The sequence below is a fragment of the Neomonachus schauinslandi genome, chromosome 14 (genome assembly GCF_002201575.2).
Source record: "Neomonachus schauinslandi chromosome 14, ASM220157v2, whole genome shotgun sequence".
Lineage (NCBI taxonomy): Eukaryota > Metazoa > Chordata > Mammalia > Carnivora > Phocidae > Neomonachus > Neomonachus schauinslandi.
The window spans coordinates 69,724,126-69,744,437 of NC_058416.1; the positions used below are offsets into that span (position 1 = coordinate 69,724,126).

The 20,312-nt window shown below is 39.1% G+C and overlaps 1 protein-coding gene across 1 annotated transcript in view; it reads right to left on the reverse strand.

The window, feature by feature from the left end:
* Positions 1-260: 260 nt before the first annotated feature.
* Positions 261-20,312, reverse strand: part of HORMAD2 (HORMA domain containing 2) — an 82,677-nt gene continuing 62,625 nt past the window's right edge. The window contains exon 10 of the mRNA XM_021703551.1: positions 261-1,110. Coding sequence (XP_021559226.1) covers positions 1,006-1,110 — 105 coding nt within the window. The 3' untranslated portion in view covers positions 261-1,005. The remainder of the gene's footprint in view (positions 1,111-20,312) is intronic.

The following is a 20,312-nucleotide window of genomic DNA, read 5'->3' on the forward strand; positions in this document are numbered from 1 at the left end:
AGAATCCTGGGAGTTCTCCACAGGGCCCCAGCCCCTGAGATTTTGATTTTGGAGAAATGAAACAGGCCCAGTAATCCATATTTAAATGAGCACTCCAGGTGCAGACGTCCTTATTACATTTGAAGAAACACCAAACTAAGTGAAGAAAAAAAAAAAGATGAGTAAAAAAATACCTTGTGTTTTGGTTTTATTTAACTGGAAAGCACATACATTAAATTATTAAATAATAAAAACCCTTTTAAGTCATTTATTATGTGTCTAATACTAATCATTAAGTTTATCAAAATTCTCCCAGAATAAGGAGAGAACTAATAACATCATCTGCAGGTTACAGACTGATAAACTGAAGTGTTTGTTGGGAAGCGTTCAACATGAGCCTTCAGAAGGGAGCCAGGCTCCTGCACTGCAGCCTATTGCCTGTCTCAGGTGGCCAACAGAGCAGGGCGTAGGGCCAGATTTGAGGAACTTTACAGGGAGAGTACATTTCCGTCCAACACTTAGCTGATCAATCTCGTGATTGGAGTTAACATAAAAATCACACCTGCATAAGCACCACCATACATCCTATGCAATTCTGTGGGAATTCTAATAAAGCTATAGAGGGATTCCAGTACACAGGTTACAACAAGTTACAACATTTCACAGTAGACAATACCTGGGGAGTTTAGTTATGCAAAGAAAACCCTCCTTCCTTTGAGAACAGCTTATTTCTTTGCAAAATAGCTGCTGTGCTTCTTTTACAAATAAAAAGGGTGTCTCGTCTCTAACTCAGCCTTGAAGTAATGCTATCCCAAGGCAGCCCTGGTGACCTTGTTTCCTTGTGGCAAAGTGAACCCATGTCCTACCCAGTAATTTAGCACTTAGTAAACTGACTAAAAAAGCTGAGCAACAAATTTAGTAAAAGGTTTTGGTGATAGGAACTTACTTTGCTACTTAAGACACTTCATGAATGTTTGTTGCAAAATAGAATTATTTTAGAGTAAATGCAGTGAAGGCATCTAACTTTCATTTTCTGTCAGGGATGAAGACTTTCACTGGTTCGCTGACCTTCCTCTTCTTCCTGGAGCTCTCAGAACTTTGCTGACTGTACGCAAAATTCATTCTTTGAATCTGTGAGAATCACCAGAGAGACACAATTCAGCAGAGGTTTTGACATCTGCACAAGGCATATACAAGACAGGTAGACCAAGCATTAATCCCTCTAGCTGCATAACGGATCCAAACCTGCTTTCCTGTGGGCTGGTTTGGCCCTGCTGCCAGTATCAGAGTCTGCTATTCCAAGTTTCAGGAGCTGAGGTCGCCTGGAGGCAGCCAGTTTCAGGGACAGTTTCTTGGCTCTCTTCAATGAATTCAGCACATACAACTCTTAAAGGACGAGTTGTCAAGGTGTGAGGCCAACAAGGAGCAATTAAGGGTCAGGAGAGATCTAGGGCACTGATTGCTTTAGAAGCAAATATAACTGTGGTCCCAATTTCAGTTAGCTGAAATATAGAGCCTTATCTTTATCATATGTTCAGACTGATGAATTAGGAAGGACCATGGCCCTTCTTTCTGCTTGAAGAGAACTGTATGTTATTGATTAAAGGGAAGTTAATTAGTGAATCATCATAAATATGTATTTTCCCATTGGGTTCAGCTTTGGTAAAGATTTTAAAGCTTACTTTTGTTTAACTAAGTAAGCAAATGGATGTATTGCAATCTGTCAGACAATCCCTAATGCCCAGAATTCCAAGAAACACATAGAGTTTTTATATTTTCCAGCCACTAGATGGGAGGAAAGGTTTTCCAATGTCCTCTGTTCTTTCTTCGGTAGGAAAATGGAATAAAACATATATTTTTAAACAAGACTCATCAGAATATCTAGTAGAGTTTCCAACATTATCCTTTTTTCTGTTATAGATACAGGCTATTGTTACTATTGATATGTTACTACTACAAAATAGTGGGAATGTCAATAAAACACTTAAGTACCATTTAGAACCAAAAATTGGGTCTACAAATGGCTAATTTAATCACTATCTTTTAGTTTTAGAAAGCATTTGACTTTCTGATCTCAGAAGCCACAAATTTTCTTTGGCTTAAACTAAGACACCGATTATAGAGAACAGTAAAACTCTGAGAAAATAAATAGAGCTGCTCATCAAATAACTGGTTTGCTTAGATATGTAAAAGTTTGAAATGGCCTGCTCTAAAGGAAAAGAAATAGCACCATAAAACCTAAAGCACAAAAAACAATTTCTTTATCTAGGAGATGAATTTGTTACAGTGTGGCTGAAAGAAAAAGCACCTGGTAAAATTCAGCTTTTCTAGAAATGTTGCTTGGGCATGCTTTCCATTCAAATGAAATTTCCCTCACTTCAAACAAGTCTGGGTATACTGAGAAGAAAGGAAGATGGATGTACAAATCCTCAAATGACAAGTTGGTCTGATGGTTTACTCAAAAGTAAACTGGAGTTTTATTACAAGTTTCAGAACTGTAAATTTACTGCAGTGAGTTAATCAAAACATCTTTAATAATGTATACAATCTCAAGGCAACCAGTGAGGCCTGGAAACTCTCAATGGTTTATGGGAAACTAGTGGGTTCAAAAGCAAGTATGTGATCGGTCAGGGGCCACTTTCTAACATAGATGAATAATCTATACAAACTATATAAACAAACAGATTTGGGGTGCCTGGGTGGCTCAGTCAGTTAAGCATCTGCCTTCGGCTCAGGTCCTGGGATCGAGCCCTGCATCGGGCTCCCTGCTCAGAAGGGAGCCTGCTTCTCCCTCTCCCTCTGCCTGCCTGCCTGTCTGCCTACTTGTGATCTTTCTCTCTCTTCCTCTCTGTGTCAAATAAACAAATAAAATCTTTAAAAAAAACAACAACAAACAACAGATTTATCCACACAAACATTTTTTTTGGGTGTATTCCAACTGGCTGAGTTTGCATATTTGATGCCAAAGCCAACCAGGCAAGCAAAGGGCCAGTGATCAGGCAGTCTAGACAGATTATCTGGGTGATTTGAGCAACAATGGGTGATCATCAAATGATTTCTAATGCATGTCATATTATATTTTAAACAGATAGCCTTTAAAGTGTTCCTTGTATACGGATTAACAAGAGGATACTATGATCCACTTACCAATAGAGCCTCAGGGGTATCTACATGTACGTCTGAAAAATGCCCTGAAGATATGTTTTCTGCTGTATGGTAATTCCCTACTTTCCATTTTTTGTTTGGTAATATATTCTTTTGAGAAGCCAAAGAGCAGGTTTTGCCTTAAGCACAGACAGGTTACCTAGCTGACTTGGTAGCAATATTTGAAAGCATGAGAAGGGGTCCCTTCTTCTAAATTATTCCATCTATTATGTATTCCTTTATTCATTTACTAAAAAACAAATGTTTGTTACTTGAATGTTCTCCCAGAGTTCTGTCTTTGACCATCTTTTCTCCTTCTCCACATTCTGTGTATGGCTCCTGGGAATCAGTTACCATTTATAAGTAAAGACCTCCACTTCTATATATTCAGCCTAGATCTTCCTTTTGAACTCCAGATCTGTGTGTGTAATCAACTGCCTACTAAAAGTCTCCACATGGATGTTCTAAAGAAAACTCAAATGCAATGTGTCCAAATTGGAATTTATCATCTGCCTCTCTAAGCCAGCTCCTAATCTTTGTTCTCACCCTCTGTGAGTCCCGTGGGGGTATCCACCTTAAAAGCCGGGGACTCATCCATGGTTACTGCATCGTTCTTACCCTAACATCTATCTAATCACTAATTCCTGTTGATCCTACCTCCTTAATAGCTGTCAAATCCATCCATTTTTCTTTATTGACACTGCTTCTACTTTAGCCCAGGCCAATACCATCTATCCCAAGTACTAAGTCTTGAACTCCCACTACTACTGCTTCTCCAATCCATTTTCCACTCTGGAACCTAAGTAGTCTTCTATTAAATCTGACTCTGTCACTCTTCTGATTCATAACCCATCCACTAATGATTTCCCATTGTCCCCAGGATAAAGTCCAGACTCCGTGTGGCCCTCACCCACCTCTGCTGCTTCATCTTGCCCCAGACTCCCTGAGCCACTAGCAGTTCTCCAAATGGCCCTGCACATCTCCCTCTGAACTTTGCCTTTAATGCCCACTCCCCTGCTCTGCTTTTCCCTTCCTCACCAGGCCTAGGGTCAGCCCTGGAGTTTCTTCTGCCTATTGGCCTTCCATGACACCTCTAGGGCTGCGTTCTGTTCTTACCCCTTTTGTGGCATTTACCACATAGTACTATCAGGCCTACTTACCAGTCTTCTCATCCAGAGGATAAACTCCTTTGGGTTAGTGACAATATCTTAGTTATCGTTGTATTCCCAGTTCCTGGCATCTGGTAGATGCTCTTAAATTACTGGCTGAATGAATGAATGCATTTTTGAAGCTGAATTTAAGCCAGGCACTGTGTTGGGCACTAGGACCATATCTCTAGCAATATAAAGATGAATAAGACACAGTGGTTTTCAAGGACCGAGTATTATAAGGAAGAGACATTAAATACATGAGTATAATATAATGCAATACAATAAAATAGAAATCCATTCAATAGCCACAATAGACATTCATCCATCCAGCAATTATTTCTTGAGTGCCAGCTCTGTGCATGGTACTGTTGTAGGTGCTTGGGACACATCAGTGAACAAAGGAGAGATAAAAATCCCTGCTCTGTGGATTTTACAATCTAGCCGTGTTACTTTTTGGTTTAATAATTTCCTATGGCATCTCACTGTTTTTAGGACAAAGTTCAAAGTCGATACCTTGTTTTTTCCATACACCATCAGTAATTTTTTTACATTTCTAGGGAGGGAGAGGTGTCATAGGTTGGCTCTAAGATCCTGATGAAGGCTATGTCCTTTCTCCTCAGAAGGCTCACACCTGCAACTCACACACTCATCAATAATGGCAGGCTATTTAAGGGGGCTACCAGGCCCATGAATACCTCTCAGTTAGAATCACTACCCCCCAGGGCCTAGCTCTGCCCAGCAGTACCACCCTCACCTCCTCACTTGATCCGTCACTCTCTGCCCTCTCAGTTTCTCATAGCTGACTTCTTCCTAATTCTAGACCTTTGCATATGATGTTCCTTCTATCTAAAATGCTCTTTCCCCTCAACCTCTTTGCCTAGGTAATTTGTATTCATTCTTTAGATCTCAGATGAAAAATTATTTCCTCAAAGAAACGTTCCCTACCTTCATTCCAGTTAAGTTAGTTCCCCCCATCATAAGCTCTTAATAGAGTTCCAGGAGATCAGGGACATGCCTGTCTTGGTCACAACTTGCACATAGTAGGGACTCAATAAATATTTCTCAATGAATAAATGGATGAATGAATCTTCAAAGAGTACTCTGCCTGCAGTGTAGAAAGGTACTGGAGGCATCAAGTGGACATAGGTTGATGACTCACACTACTCTAGTAGTCAGGTGATAACTTGGGTGACAGCGCAGATAAAGAGAAGTCAATAGTGAGAGAAATATTTAGAAGGCAGAGTCAGGATGGCCAACTGGATATGACAGTAAAGGACAGGTAGGTAGGTCAATAGTGACTCCAATCTTCTGGGTTAACTAAGTTCATGGATGAAGGTACTGTTCTCTCAGGTAGAGAAAAATGGGAGTTTTGAACTAGCTGAGTTTGGAGCACATGTGAAACCCCAAGTGGACATAATGGATAGGCAACTGTATATGGAAGTCTGGAGCCCAGGAGAGAGGTCTGTGATGAGGATGTAAATTTGAGAGTCATCAGCATATGGAGGCTAATTAATACCAGGGGTGTGGAAGAGTTTGCTTATTGAGAGATCAGAGCATGAGAAGGGAAAGGGGCCAGGACATAGCCTTAAGGAACTCAAACATTTAGAGATTATGTGAAACATAAGCCAACAAAGAAGATTGAGAAAGAGAGAGAAATATATCCACTTCATTTCGTCACATGGAGGTTACAAAGTGCATTGAATTTGTGGGTGCAGAAGTCACCTTGAAGTCAGTTGAAGAGTACATAAAAAGTAAAAGAAATTAAGAGCAAGTATACAAAATTTTTTTTTTAAAGATTTTATTTATTTATTTGAGAGAGAGAACAAGAGAGAGTGAGAGAGCACATGAGAGGGGGGAGGGCCAGAGGGAGAAGCAGACTCCCTGCCGAGCAGGGAGCCCAATGTGGGACTCGATCCAGGGACTCCAGGATCATGACCTGAGCCAAAGGCAGACGCTTAACCATCTGAGCCACTCAGGCGCCCGCAAGTATACAAAATTTTATAAAAGTCAAGATGGAGTGGGGCGCTTGGGTGGCTCAGTTGGTTAAGCATAGGACTCTTGATTTTGGCTCACATCATGATCTCAGGGTTGTGAGATCAAGCTCCGTGTCAGGCTCGGTGCTGGGCATGGAGCCTGCTTAAGATACTCTCTCTCCTTCTTCCTCTACCCCTCCCCCCCCCTTTAAAAAAGTCAACAGGGAGTAACCAACTCAGCCTGGGAAATTTAGAAAAGCCTTCTTAGCAAAAGAGGGACACTGAGCTGGGTCTTAAATAATGAGCAGGAGTTCACCAGACTGGAGATGGTGAGGGGGTGGGGTAAGAACAGAAGGTTCAGCATATTCAAAGACACTGAATCATGAAAAGACATGGAAGATATATGGGACAGTGAGAAATGTCCCTTTATTAGATTGGCTCTTAGAGTTAAGTGTTATTTATCCAATACACTCTTTTTAATTTTTAATTTTTTTTTTTTTTTAAGATTTCATTTATTTACTTGAGTGAGAGAGAGAGAGACAGAGCACAAGCAGGGAGGAGGGTCAGAGGGAGAGGGACAAGTAGGCTTCCCACTGAGCGGGGAGCCCAACGTGGGGTTCGATTCCAGGACCCCGAGATCATGACCTGAGCCGAAGGCAGACACTCAACCAACTGAGCCATCCAGGTGCCCTCTCCAATACACTCCTGTTAAAAATATAAATTCCCCTGGGCGCCTGGGTGGCTCAGTCGTTAAGCGTCTGCCTTCGGCTCAGGTCATGATCCTGGGGTCCTGGGATCGAGTCCCACATCGGGCTCCCTGCTCTGCAGGAAGCCTGCTTCTCCCTCTCCCACTCCCCCTGCTTGTGTTCCTGCTCTCGCTATGTCTCTCTCTGTCAAAAAAATAAATAAAATCTTTAAAAAAAAATATATATATATATATAAATTCCCCTGGAATTATTACTCAATATGATGTTAGTGTAAGTTAACTCATCAAATGGTCTCCAAGTGGCAGCCTGCAGAAACCAGGACCTCACAGGCTTTGGAAAGCAGACAGATAAGTTTCAATATAGAAAGGATACAGTACTTACTTTGCATTAGGAGGTAGATCTGTGTGGGAAGCCAAGTGGGGAAGGAGGCAGCCCCAGGCAAGCAGGAAATACTGTGAGTACTTTATGTGCCTGGGGTGAGATGAGAGTGCAGTGAATTTTGCTTACTTCAAAATTATCTGTCAGGTCAGATCTGACAAAATGTTTTCCCTTTAGAAAACCAGTCCTTACCAGTATGGATTTATAATCAATTGTTAAGCATGGAATCTTTGGATTTGGAAGTTCCCAGATCAAGAAATTCTAAGGTTCAGAGAGGGTATGTGCCCCTATAAGTAAATTATAATAGCACTGATGTTAGCTTTGATTCCTCTCCCTTAACATTTATCCTTTTTTTTTTTGCACAATGTAAGGTAAATCAACAGCGATTACAAAATAAATGCTATTAGCATAAATGTAGCTCAAGTTAACACTGAGATGAATGAACAGTAAGAAAGTGAATGCTTAAAGAGAACACTTCCCTCCAACTCCAGCAGAGCTGTGAGTTCTCTTGTATGTTGGGAAGTGTCTCATGTTTCACTGGGATTTATGAAGGGTTTGCCCATTCATTTACTTTCTTGATTTCCTGAAATCAAGGCTATCTCTATTTAGGAGGTAAATATGTATTCTCCTTAGAGTCATAACCGTGTATTTCCATTAATCTCCAAAACTTATTATATCAATTCTCCCTTTCTCTGTATGTTCTAAGGCATCATATACCTTTAAGAGCTCTAGAATTAATTCAGTTATTCAACAAACATTTTGGGGCACCTTCTCTGTGCCAGATATTGTGCTAAGCACTAACAATACAAAGCTGCTCAAGGCACACTCCCATGTGTGTGGGTCTGGTAGGGGGAAACAAACTGGTTACAGATGAAATGATAGTCATGTATAGGGTTCAGGAGAGGTTCCAAAAAGATCTTATTAGCTCTTCCTGGGGAAGCCTGGCAAGGCTTCAAAGGGGATGCAAAGCTTACACTAAGTAGTGCAACATGAGCAGACATTCACCAGCAAATGGCATTAGAAATTGAAGTTGCAGGGAGAACATTCTAGACAAAAGGAGCACAGGCACAGGGTTATAAAGCAGATTACCTCTGAAGAATTGGGAATAGTTCAGTGGGACTAATAGAAAGGGGATAGGGTGGTGGGCTGGATCAGACAATGTCCTTCTCTGAAGTTTGGACTTTCTACGGCCATACTACCCTCAACGAGCCCGATCTCATCTGATCTCAGAAGCTAAGCTGAGTCAGGCCTGATTAGTACTTGGATGGGAGATGAGTGACAAAGGATGGAGTACATGAAGCTTGGACTTTGTACTGTAATGGAATGCCACTGAAAAGTTCTAAAAGCAGATTTGTTTTAGTTTGATCCCTATGGCCGCAGTGTAAAGGGTAGACTGGACAGGAGTGAGACAAGGAGCAATGAGGCTATTTTGGAAGAGAACTGATCTGAGCAAGAAAAAGAGCAACAGTGAAGTTCCCAAGGAGAGGACTAATAAGGGAGAGGGCTGAGGAGAGAGAGAACAAATGCCTGAACCCAAACACTAACATGACTTAATCATTCATTGGAATGAACACAGGGATGGCAAATAAAGAAGTAAAAAATGACAAAAATTACCCAAGTTTCTGGTAATGGCATTGACCAAGATAAGAATTAGAGGAAGCTGAGGGGGTGAGCGGTGGGAGCATCGTGGGGATGATGGATGGAGGAATAATTAACTCTGTTTTCAAGATTCTGAATTGGAAGTGAGATATCCAAATGAAGATGTTCACCAGGGCATTGATTATGTGACCTGGAGCTCAGGATGGAGGAAACTGCATCAAGAGCACATATAGAAAGATATATTCACTTTGGACAAAAGATGGGATATTACTTGAGGATATGGAAGGAAGTAAAAGTGGATATAGATATATACACATTTTTAAATATGGAAACAGGAAGTTGAATGATTCATATTTGATGGCCATAATTATTTCTATGAAGTAGAATTTTGGTCATCCACTTAGAAAGGGAGGGAATTGGTCTTGGGTGGTGCTTAAGACACTTAAGTGGTGAAAGTTTGAACAATGAGAAAGGCAGCCAATAAACAGACATTTAAAACTAATGTTAAGGGGTGCCTGGGTGGCTCAGTCGTTAAGCGTCTGCCTTCGGCTCAGGTCATGATCCCAGGGTCCTGGGATCGAGTCCCACATCAGGCTCCCTGCTCTGCGGGAAGCCTGCTTCTCCCTCTCCCACTCCCCCTGCTTGTGTTCCTGCTCTCACTATGTCTCTCTCTGTCAAATAAATAAATAAAATCTTTAAAAAAAATAAAAAAATAAAACTAATGTTAACTGTTGCTTAGAATCTGGATAGCTATAAGATATATGACCTCAAGGGGCGCTTGGGTGGCTCAGTCATTAAGCGTCTGCCTTCGGCTCAGGTCATGATCTTAGGGTCCTCGGATCGAGCCCCTCATCGGGCTCCCTGCTCAGTGGGAAGCCTGCTTCTCCCTCTCCCACTCCCCCTGCTTGTATTCCCTCTCTCACTGTCAGATAAATAAATAAAGTCTTAAAAAAAAAGATATATGACCTCAAAATTAAAATATTTGACATATTAATAATTTTGCTTTTTTACAAACATTTAAATGCTTATAATAGACCATATACTGCACTAAGAGCATCATAAATGTGATCCTGTTTATTCCTTAGAAATAACTGTGTGAGTGCAGGGGGTGGTTATTCCTCTTTTACAGATGTGGAAATTTAAGTTCAAAGAAGTGAAATGACTTGTTCAGTTCGCACAGTTAGTAAGGGGAAGTCTTGAACCCAGGTCTCCTGATTTCGAATTTAGTGCTCCTTATAATTTATTTCTTCATCCCAAAGGGGAAAACGGAAGTCGGAAATTGCAGGAGATCTCTATGTAAGGTTCTTAGGCTTCTTCTGGGGTTGACCCTTTTTGGGCATAACCTAAGAGGACCTCAAACTAAAGACAGCCAAAACTGAGTTCATTTTTTTCCCTTGTAACCAATTTTTCCTCATGACTTTACAATCTCTATTGATCACCATTTCCCAGTCATCAAAGATGGAAAACATAGTCACCTTAGATTCTTCTCTCATCTAATGCCTACACAGAATTCTTGTAATGAGTAAATGGAATCGCACAGATACAGCACCTGGTACAGCATCACACATATACAAGTCATTCAGGGACTGACAGCTGTTACCATTCCTACTGCCACAGGCATCCTCTGCTCCAGCCAAACTGGATTGTTGTAGTAGGCTGAAAAATGAGCTGCCAAAAGATGTCCATGTCCTAATCCCTAGAACCCATGAACATTACCTTATATGGCAAAAAAGGGGAACAGATTTTTGCAGGTATGATTAATGATTTTGAGATGGAGAGGTTATCCTGGATTATCCAGGTAGACCCTACATAGAACCACATGTATCCTTATAAAAGAGAAGCAGAGGGAAACTTGAACACAGACAAAGATGACGATGTGACCACCTAATGGCCATAAGCCAAGGAATGCCAGCAGCCCTAAGAAACTGGAAGAGGCAAAGAATGGAACTTCCCCTAGAGCCTCCAGAAGAAATCTGGATCTGCCTACACCTTGATGTCACCCAATGACACTGATTTTGGATTTCTGGCCTCTCGTGAAAGAATAGATTTCTAATGTTTTAGGCCACCAAATTTGTGGTAATTTGTTACAGCAGCCCTATGAAACTAATAGTTACATTCTCCAAACACACCTCATTCTTTTCCCTCTTCATTATTTCCTTCACTTCAGGAAACAGAAATCAGATGACTTATTCTCTTTTAAATTTTGAATAATTCCTTCAAGGTTAATCTCTAAGAGTATTTCTTTTTTCTTTTCTTTTTCTTTTTTTTTGTCAGAGAGAGAGAGAGCGCATGTGCACGCACAAGCAGGGGGAGCGGCAGGCCAAGGGAGAAGCCGACTCTCCGCTGAGCAAGAAGTCCCATGCAGGACTCAGTCCCAGGACCCTGGGATCACAACCTGAGCCAAAGGCAGACACTTACCCTTAACTGACTAAGTCACTCAGGGGTCCCACTCTCTAAAAGTATTTCATCCATAAAAACTTTCCAACTCCTTTAATCTGATATGACCTTTCTTTCTTGAGCAAATCCCATCATGTTTTTGCACTTGTGTTTTTCTGACATCGTAAATGTTTGTAAACAATTAGTCCTTACATGGGTTTAAGTTCTTTAGGAATTCATTTGTATTAATATTATGGTTTTTACACTCTCTGCACTGCAATGCCTTACTCAGTGTTCTTCACCTAGTAGGTATCAAAAAAAAAAATTCTTTTGCTACTTACCTCTACTATCTACGCAAGTGCTCAATTACACAGTTATTCATGTATCCTGAAGCAGCACTATTACAGTAGCCATGAGCCACATGTGACCATTTGAATTTAAATTAATCAAAATTAAATAAAATTTAAAATTCAGTTCCTCAGTTGTAGTAGCCACATTTCAAGTGTTCAGTGCCCACATATTAGACATCACAGATATAAAACATTTTCCTCATCACAGCAAGTTCTATAGGACAGAACTGCTTTACAATGGCAATCAGGATATAACCCAAGTAAACAGGAAGTTTCCTAGGGCCCATGGTAACAATAGGAATACAGAAACTAGAAATAATTTTTCTTCAAAATGTAAAAATGTCAATTTTCCTAAGATTATTTTATCAAGTCAGTGTAATCCCAATCAAAATTCCAATAGTATGTCTGTTGGAACTTAGTAAGCTGATTCTAATAGTCACCTAGAAGAGAAAATGTACAGGAAAATCTTTAAAAAAATAAAAATAAAAGAACTATGAGGGGAAAGGAGTTGCCCTTCCAGATAGCAAAACATAATACATAGTTAGAGTAATTAACACATGGCAGCAGTAATACAGAAGTAGACATACAGATCAGTGAAATAGAATAGCAAGTCTGAAAACAAACCTATGTATGTATGGGGCTTTAATTTATGATAAAAGTGGCATTTAAATTAGCAGGAAAGGGCAGAAAATTCAAGTAGTACCAACACAACAGGAAAACACTCTCAAACCAGAAAAAAAAAAAAAGATCCCAGTTAATTTGAGAAGACAAATGTAAAAAGCAAAACTATAAATTTATTAGAAGAAAATATAGAAAATTTTGCTTATAACTTCAGCATTGAAAAGATCTTCTCAAGCAAGACATAAAATGATAAAACCATGGAGAGACATCCCGTGTTCCTAAATTGGAAGATTTAATATTGTTAAGATGTCAATACTACCCAAAGATATCTATAGATGGGGTACAATCACTGTGAAAATCCTAGTGACTTTTTTTGGAGCAGAAATAGAAAATCCATTCATAAATTCACACGGAATTTCAAAGGCTCCCCAAATGCCAAAATAATCTTGAAAAAGAAAGACAGATTTGGAGGCCTTTGGATACTCACACTTTGGATTTCAAAACTTATTACAAAGCTACAGCAATCAAAGCATATTGTACTGGTATAAAGACAGACATATAGGCCAAGGAATAGAATGGAGTGCCCAGAAATATTCACCAATATGACCAAGTGATTTTCAACAAGGGTGTCCAGAGCATTCATGGAGAAAAGAAAATCTTTCAACAAATGGGTGTTGAAAAAACTGAATATCCGCATATAAAAGAATGAGGTTGGATCCTTACACCACATACAAAAATTACTCAAAATGGATTGAAGAGGGGCAGCTGGCTGGCTCAGTCAGTAGAGCATGCAGCTCTTGATCTCAGGGTTGTTGAGTTCAAACCCCATGATCAGGGTAGAGTTTACTTAAAAAATAAATAAATAAATAAGAAAATAAAAAAGAAAAGCTAAAAAAAAAAAAAAAAAGGATTGAAGACCTAAACATAAGAGCTAAAACCACAAAACTCACAGAAGAAAACATAGGGGGAAGCTCATGACATTGGATTTGGCAAGAATTTCTTGGATATGACATCAAAACAGAGGCAACAGAAGAAAAAATAAATTGGACTTTATCAAAACTAAAATTGTGCATCAAAGAATACTACCAAGAGAGTGAATAAACAACCCATGAAATAAGAGAAAATATTTGCAAGTCATTATATCTGATAAGAGATTAATATCTGGAATATATAAAGAACTTCTACAATTCAACAACAACAAAACAAACAACCTGATTAAAAACTGGGCGAAGGACTTGAATAGGCATTTCTCCAAAGAATATACACAAATGGCCAAATAAGCAAATGAAAAGATTCTCAACATCACTAATTATTAAGGAAATGCAAATCAAAAACACAATGAGATATTACTTCACACCCATTAGGATGGCTATTATTTTTTTAAAAACCAAACAGAAAATAAAAGTATTGGAGGGGTACCTGGGTGTCTCAGTCGGTTAAATGTCTACCTTTGGCTCAGGTCATGATCACAGGTCCTGGGATCGAGCCCTGCTTTGGGCTCCCTGCACAGCAGGGAGTCTGCTTTCCCCTATCCCTCTGACCCTCCACCCCCGCCCTCATGCTCTCTCTCAAATAAATAAATAAAATCTTAAAAGAAAGAAAGAAAGAAAGAAAAAATGGAAAAGTCCAGGGGATGACATGGAGAAATTGGAACTCTCAGCATTACTGGTGGGAATGTAGAATGGTACAGCTGCTATGGAAAATAGTATGGGGGCACCTGGGTGGCTCAGTCAGTTAAACATCTGACGTTGGCTCAGGTCATGATCTCAGGGTCCTGGGATAGCCCTGTGTCCATCAGGCTCTGCTCGAGTCTGCTTGTCTCTCTCCCTCTGCCCCTCCCCCTGCTTGTGGTCTCCCTCTCTCTCTCATATAAATAAATAAAATCTTTTAAAAGAAGAAAATAGTATGGCAGTTCCTCATAAAATTAAAGATAGAATAACCATATGATCCAGCAATTCCACTTCTAGGTATATACCCGAAAGAACTGAAAGCAGAAACTAGAACAGATATTTGTACACCCATGTCAATAGCAGTATAATTCACAATAGCCAAAAGGTAGAAGCAACCCAAATGTCCATTAATGGATGAATGGATAAACAAATGTAACATACACAATGTAATATTATTTAGTCATTATAGGAAGGAAATTCTGACACATGCTACAACATGTATGAACCTTGAGGACACTATGCTAAGTGAATTAAAGCCCAGTCACAAAAGAGTAACTACTGTATGATTTCACTTATATGAGGTACTTAGTCAAAGTTATAGAGGCAAAAAGTAGGATGGTGGTTACCAGGGGCTAGGGAGAGAGATGAGGAGTTATTTAAAAGATATGAAGCTTCAGTTTGGGAAAATGAAAAAGTTCTGGAGATTGATGGTGGTGATGGTTGTACAATGGGAGTGAACTTAATGCTACTGAACTGTAGATTAAAAATAGTTAAAATGATAAATAACTTTTATGTTATATATATTTTACCACAATTTAAAAATTGTGGCATTTTTCTTAAAGTGACATTTTTTCTTAAAGATAATTTTCTTTTCTTTTTTTTTAAAGATTTTATTTATTTGACAGAGAGACACAGCGAGAGAAGGAACACAAGCAGGGGGAGTGGGAGAGGGAGAAGCAGGCTTCCCGCGGAGCAGGGAGCCTGATGCGGGGCTCGATCCCAGGACCCTGGGATCATGACCTGAGCCGAAGGCAGACGCTTAACTGACTAAGCCACCCAGGCACCCCAAAGATAATTTTCTTAAAGATAATTTTTAAAAAGATGATTTGGTGGTGCCTGGGTGGCTCAGTCAGTTGAGTGTCCGGCTTTTGGTTTTGGCATAGGTTATGATCTCATGGGTTGTGAGATCAAGTCCCATGTCAGGCTCCATGCTCAGTGGGGAGTCTGCTTGAGATTCTCTCTCTCCATCTCCCTTTGTCCTACCCACCCTGTCCTCACTCTCTCTCATTCTGATAAATAAAAATAAATCTTTTTAAAAAATTAATAAATAAACTTAAAAAACAAAAAAGGAAAAGAATGTAAGACACAACTACAAGCCACATACATAACTTTAAATTTTCTAGTAGATATATTTTAAAAAGTAAAAAGAAAAAAACAAAGTAAAAAGAAACATGAAATTAAGAATTGTAATCATTGCTTTTATTTAATTCAACATATCAAAAATATTATTTCAATATGTAATCAATGTAAAAATTATTGGGATATTTTACATTCTTTTCATTTTATACTATATCTTCACAATCTAGTGTATATTTTACACTTACAGGACATCTCAACTCAAATTAGCCACATTTTAAGTGCTTAATAGCCATGTGTATTTAGTGGCTACCATATCAGACAGCCTATCTTGTGTGTGTGTGTGTGTGTGTGTGCACGTGCATGTGTGTATTTTAAATGCAAAGTCAAAGGTATGGAACATCTTTATGGGTAGTTTTTGAATTATCTATGAGAATGTACTCATGTGTAACTTATATAAAGTTATATTAAAAATATGAAGTTCCATATTAATTTGCTTATTAATTCTGTTAAAATTTGTCTTTTTTATTACTTGATATGTTTATAAACAACATGCTTATCATTTCTTCTTTTTGCTTTCCTTTATTTCAATATGATGAAAGTTTCATTATGAAACTATTTTTGTAAACTACAAAGGTAACATAAAACAGACTGCATACAAAATAAAGAATGTAAACATAACCTTCATAATTTTTCATATTTATTACATGGTAGAATTATAATATTTTGGATATATTAATAAGTAATGGGTATTATTAAAATTTTAAAAAGAACATTTAAAAACTTCAAGTTTATTTGGCTTACCTTTATAAATTATAATATTCTAAAATATTATTAGATACTTTTCAATAGAAGAATATTAGGTGCTCTCCTACTTTCAAATGCCTTAGTAATTAACTATTAATTCTGTGGTAGCTAAAGACAGACATACATAACACACATGAACAGGGGCGCCTTGCTGGCTCAGTCAGTAGAGCATGTGACTCTTGATTTCAGGGTCATGAGTTCAAGCCCCAAGTTGGGGGTAGAGTTTACTTAAAAAAACACATGCATATAAACACACTCAAGCACATACTTGAAGTAATTATAAAAATGAAAAAGTTGGGGGCACCTGGGTGGCTCAGTCAGTTAAGCAACTGCCTTCAGCTCAGGTCATGATCCCAGGGACCTGGGATGGAGCCCTGCATCAGGCTCTCTGCTCAGCAGGGAGTTTGCCTCTCCCTCTCCCTCTGCCTGACGCTCCCCCTGCTTGTTCGCTCTCTCTCTCTCTCTTTCTCTGTCAAATAAATAAATAAAATCTTCTAAAAAAATGAAAAAGTTGTTTTTTGGTTTGTGGCATGTAGGAGGAAACCTACAGGCATGATGGTGTTATTAGATGTACTAAATTTGACATGGGTTTGCTGATTCTTCAAAAAAGAGATGAAGAGATAATAGATACAGAATTGGAAATGTGATACCTTGCTTCTTAAAGATTTGCTATGTAGGTCAGTTGCTTGAATCTGAGTCTCTATAAAGTGCTTTAGCAGGTGTCAAAAGGAATCTAGTATAACTGTAAGTACAGAGATGACTATAGAGATAGGTCCCATAAAACGAACAGAAAAAGTCCACTCTGGTATGAAGAGTGTCTCACATGGAAGGTCTCTATAGGTGTGATTTCCAAATCTCAGTCCATAACTGCCTAATTTCACTAGCAGGAAGGACAGGGTGAAGTAGACAGCACTTAGGGGCTCTGCTCCCAACCCCCAATAGCTCTTCCATACAAGGTGAAGGCAGAATGGCAAAGATACATTCACTCAGAAGACAGATTTTCACTTTAAATTGGCCCTGAGTTCACTTGAGGAGAAAAAGAAAAAAGAAAACGAAAACCTCAAAGGAGAACTAGTTGGATGTTGAGAGGACGGATAAGTTTTATATTAGGGGCAGACACCTGAACTTAATTTTTAAAAAAATTTTTAAGTAACTTCTACACCCAGCATGGGGCTCAAACGTACAACCCCAAGATCAAGAGTCACATGCTTCACCAACTGAGCCAGCCAGGCACTCCCTAAAATTAATTTTTATTTTACTTTTCCAGCAAATGGTGAAACATTTTCAGTTTCTAACACAAAATAAAAATAACCATACCTCTATTTCTGATCTACTTTTATTTTTTAATATATTTGAATCCTTTCAGAATTTTCTATGGCATCAGTTTAGTTCACATCTAGTTATTTAATTGCCTGCTTCCATGTATTGGGTTTAATTTATCTAATTTTTTTAAAGATTTCATTTATTTATTTGACAGAGAGAGACACAGCGAGAGAGGGAACACAAGCAGGGGGAGTGGGAGAGGGAGAAGCAGGCTTCCCGCGGAGCAGGGAGCCCGATGTGGGATTCGATCCCAGAACCCCGGGATCATAGGGGCGCCTGGGTGGCTCAGTTGGTTAAGCGACTGCCTTCAGCTCAGGTCATGATCCTGGAGTCCCGGGATCGAGTCCCGCATTGGGCTCCCTGCTCAGCGGGGGGTCTGCTTCTCCCTCTGACCCTCCCCCTCTCATGCTCTCTGTCTCCCATTCTCTCTCTCAGATAAATAAATAAAAAAAAAAATCTTAAAAAAAAAAAAAAGAACCTCGGGATCATGACCTGAGCTGAAGGCAGATGCTTAATGACTGAGCCACCCAGGCACCCCTACTTTATCTATTTTAATAACTATCCCCCCTAGAAGGCAACCATTGTTATCAGTTTCTTGTACACCCTTCCAGAAACTGTTTTCCTTTTGAAATCTACTGCACCACAAACTGTTCTAAAATTCCCAATATCATTCTCTTCTAATTGTTTTACTAAAACTGGACCAGGCCTGTCCACAGTAAGAGTACGAGGAAGTGGAGGGCTGTGACCAAGTAACAGACCTATCTGCAGGGTCACTCCTGGTCTCATATCATATGAAGGTGGGCTTTCTTCCCATTGCCTCCAGTTATCTTCCCCCATCTAGACGCCACATGTTTTCCTCCTGACTAAAGGAAATGAGAGAGAACGAGGAAAGCAGAGCTTCAAGGGACCATGGTTAAGTGCTGCGCTGGTGATGGGAGCACTAGGAAGGCACGACAGGGATGGACAAGGTAGTAAAGAACACAGATGTGTAAACAATGAACACTAACCAACATCTAACACAGGTAGATGAAGTAAGGGCTAAATAAATGTACAAGCAGTATGCTCTAGGAATGTGGAGGGAAAAGAAGAATAGGGGGAAGGACTTCATAAATTAGCCCATGGCTGGTTGAGCATGTCTGACAAGCTTCTTCTCAAACTGCACATGTTTTCCCTGACTCATGACAACCCAGGGCTGGGAGAATGCCAGACCAGTGTGCTGCAGCTCAGTCAGTAGGAAGTCTTTCAGAACCAATATGGAGAGGAAAAACTAAGTTTAGAACTTTGCACACATGCAAAAATGTAAGGAACAATAATAAAAGTCCCACTGAAGCTTACAACTGGTTTTCAGTTGTGAATCAGAGAAAAACACATGAGCATTTTCAAAAGCTTTACTAACCAGGGGTGCCAAAAATTGCTCACCTCCAGGGGTTGCCATTTACAGTGTTGTCTATGTTTTAGGTAACCCTGGAATTCTGCAGTGCACAATCAACATAATTATGCATGGCAACCCTGCTAGGGCAAACATCAGTTTTTTGACTACCACTTTCTAAGTTTCCCCATCACTAAATTTTTATGAGTTACAGGGTATTCCTTTTGGCTAACATTTCCTATGACAAGAAAAAACAAACATTTAAAATGTTATGAACATATTTTCTTAAAAACCCAAGGTTGTTGAGTATAAACTGCAGTGTAGCTATGCTACAGAATATGGCTAAATTATATACCTAAAGTATGACATACTGTACATTTTTTCCAACCTATAAAGATTTTCCATGATGGGGTAAGGGCTGCTCAGTTTCAAATTAAACACCATTTCTTTAGAATATTATTTAGAGTGGAATAGTATTATTGTTGCAGGGCATCTGGCACATTTTTACTCTGAGGCTTTCAGAATTTAATGAGTAAAAGTTGAAAGTTTCTCCTTATTTTAGAAGAATTTTTCTGATTTTTCCCCAGTATCTCTCTTTTCACGGCCATTTCTAATTCAGCAATGTACAGACAACCACCAGTTTGGAAAACAACATGACAGTGGGTCATATAAAAGATGAGATGTGAAACTGATTTTTGTGAGTGTTTAAAGTTATGCCACTATTGTTCCTAACTCCTGATTCTAATATTCCTGATTAGGAAGTATCTAGGTGAAATCAAGAAATATTTATCATCAGTAGATATGGCTGTGTTTTGTTCTTTTTGTGCTTTGCATTAATTGTTGAGGATGCAGGAACCAATTTTTAAAGTTTTTTTTTTTTTAAGTTCGTGGGTATTGAGCTAATTCCTGGTGGTTTTTAGAATTTAGCCACATGTTCCCTTTTTGTGGAAATATTTACGCTGGGGATTTCCACTAAGGGAATCAGAGTTAATTGAGCTCTTTTCTGGGGGATAAAGCAGCTGAGGCCATATTTCTATTAGCGTCTTTTTTTTTCTTGCCCTACTCTAAGAGAGTGTTTCCATACACATAAGACTTAATCTAACAGGTTCTCATGGAATATTACATATATAAAATAAGATCATGTATTTGAAAATGTTTGGCACCATATCTGGTACATGTTAATCACTCATTACAAATTGGTTGTATCTAGTTGAACGTTACCTGATTTTGGTGAATATGTGGTTGCTATAAATGAAGTGTGCCCTGAGCTGGCCAAGGGATTTTTAAAAAAATCTAACTTATCTTGGGGTATGAAAAGTATAAAGTACTCTCAAAGATAAGCCAGGTTACATATTTGATAACAAAGCCTTTCATTTCAAATTTCAGCTACAAACGTCTGGTGTTCCTGTAAATGTAACAGTGGAAGATGAACTACATATGCTTGAAAATGCTTGACTTAAAATGAAGAAGGAAAAGAGGAACACAGAACCTAGAGACACTCTAAATTGA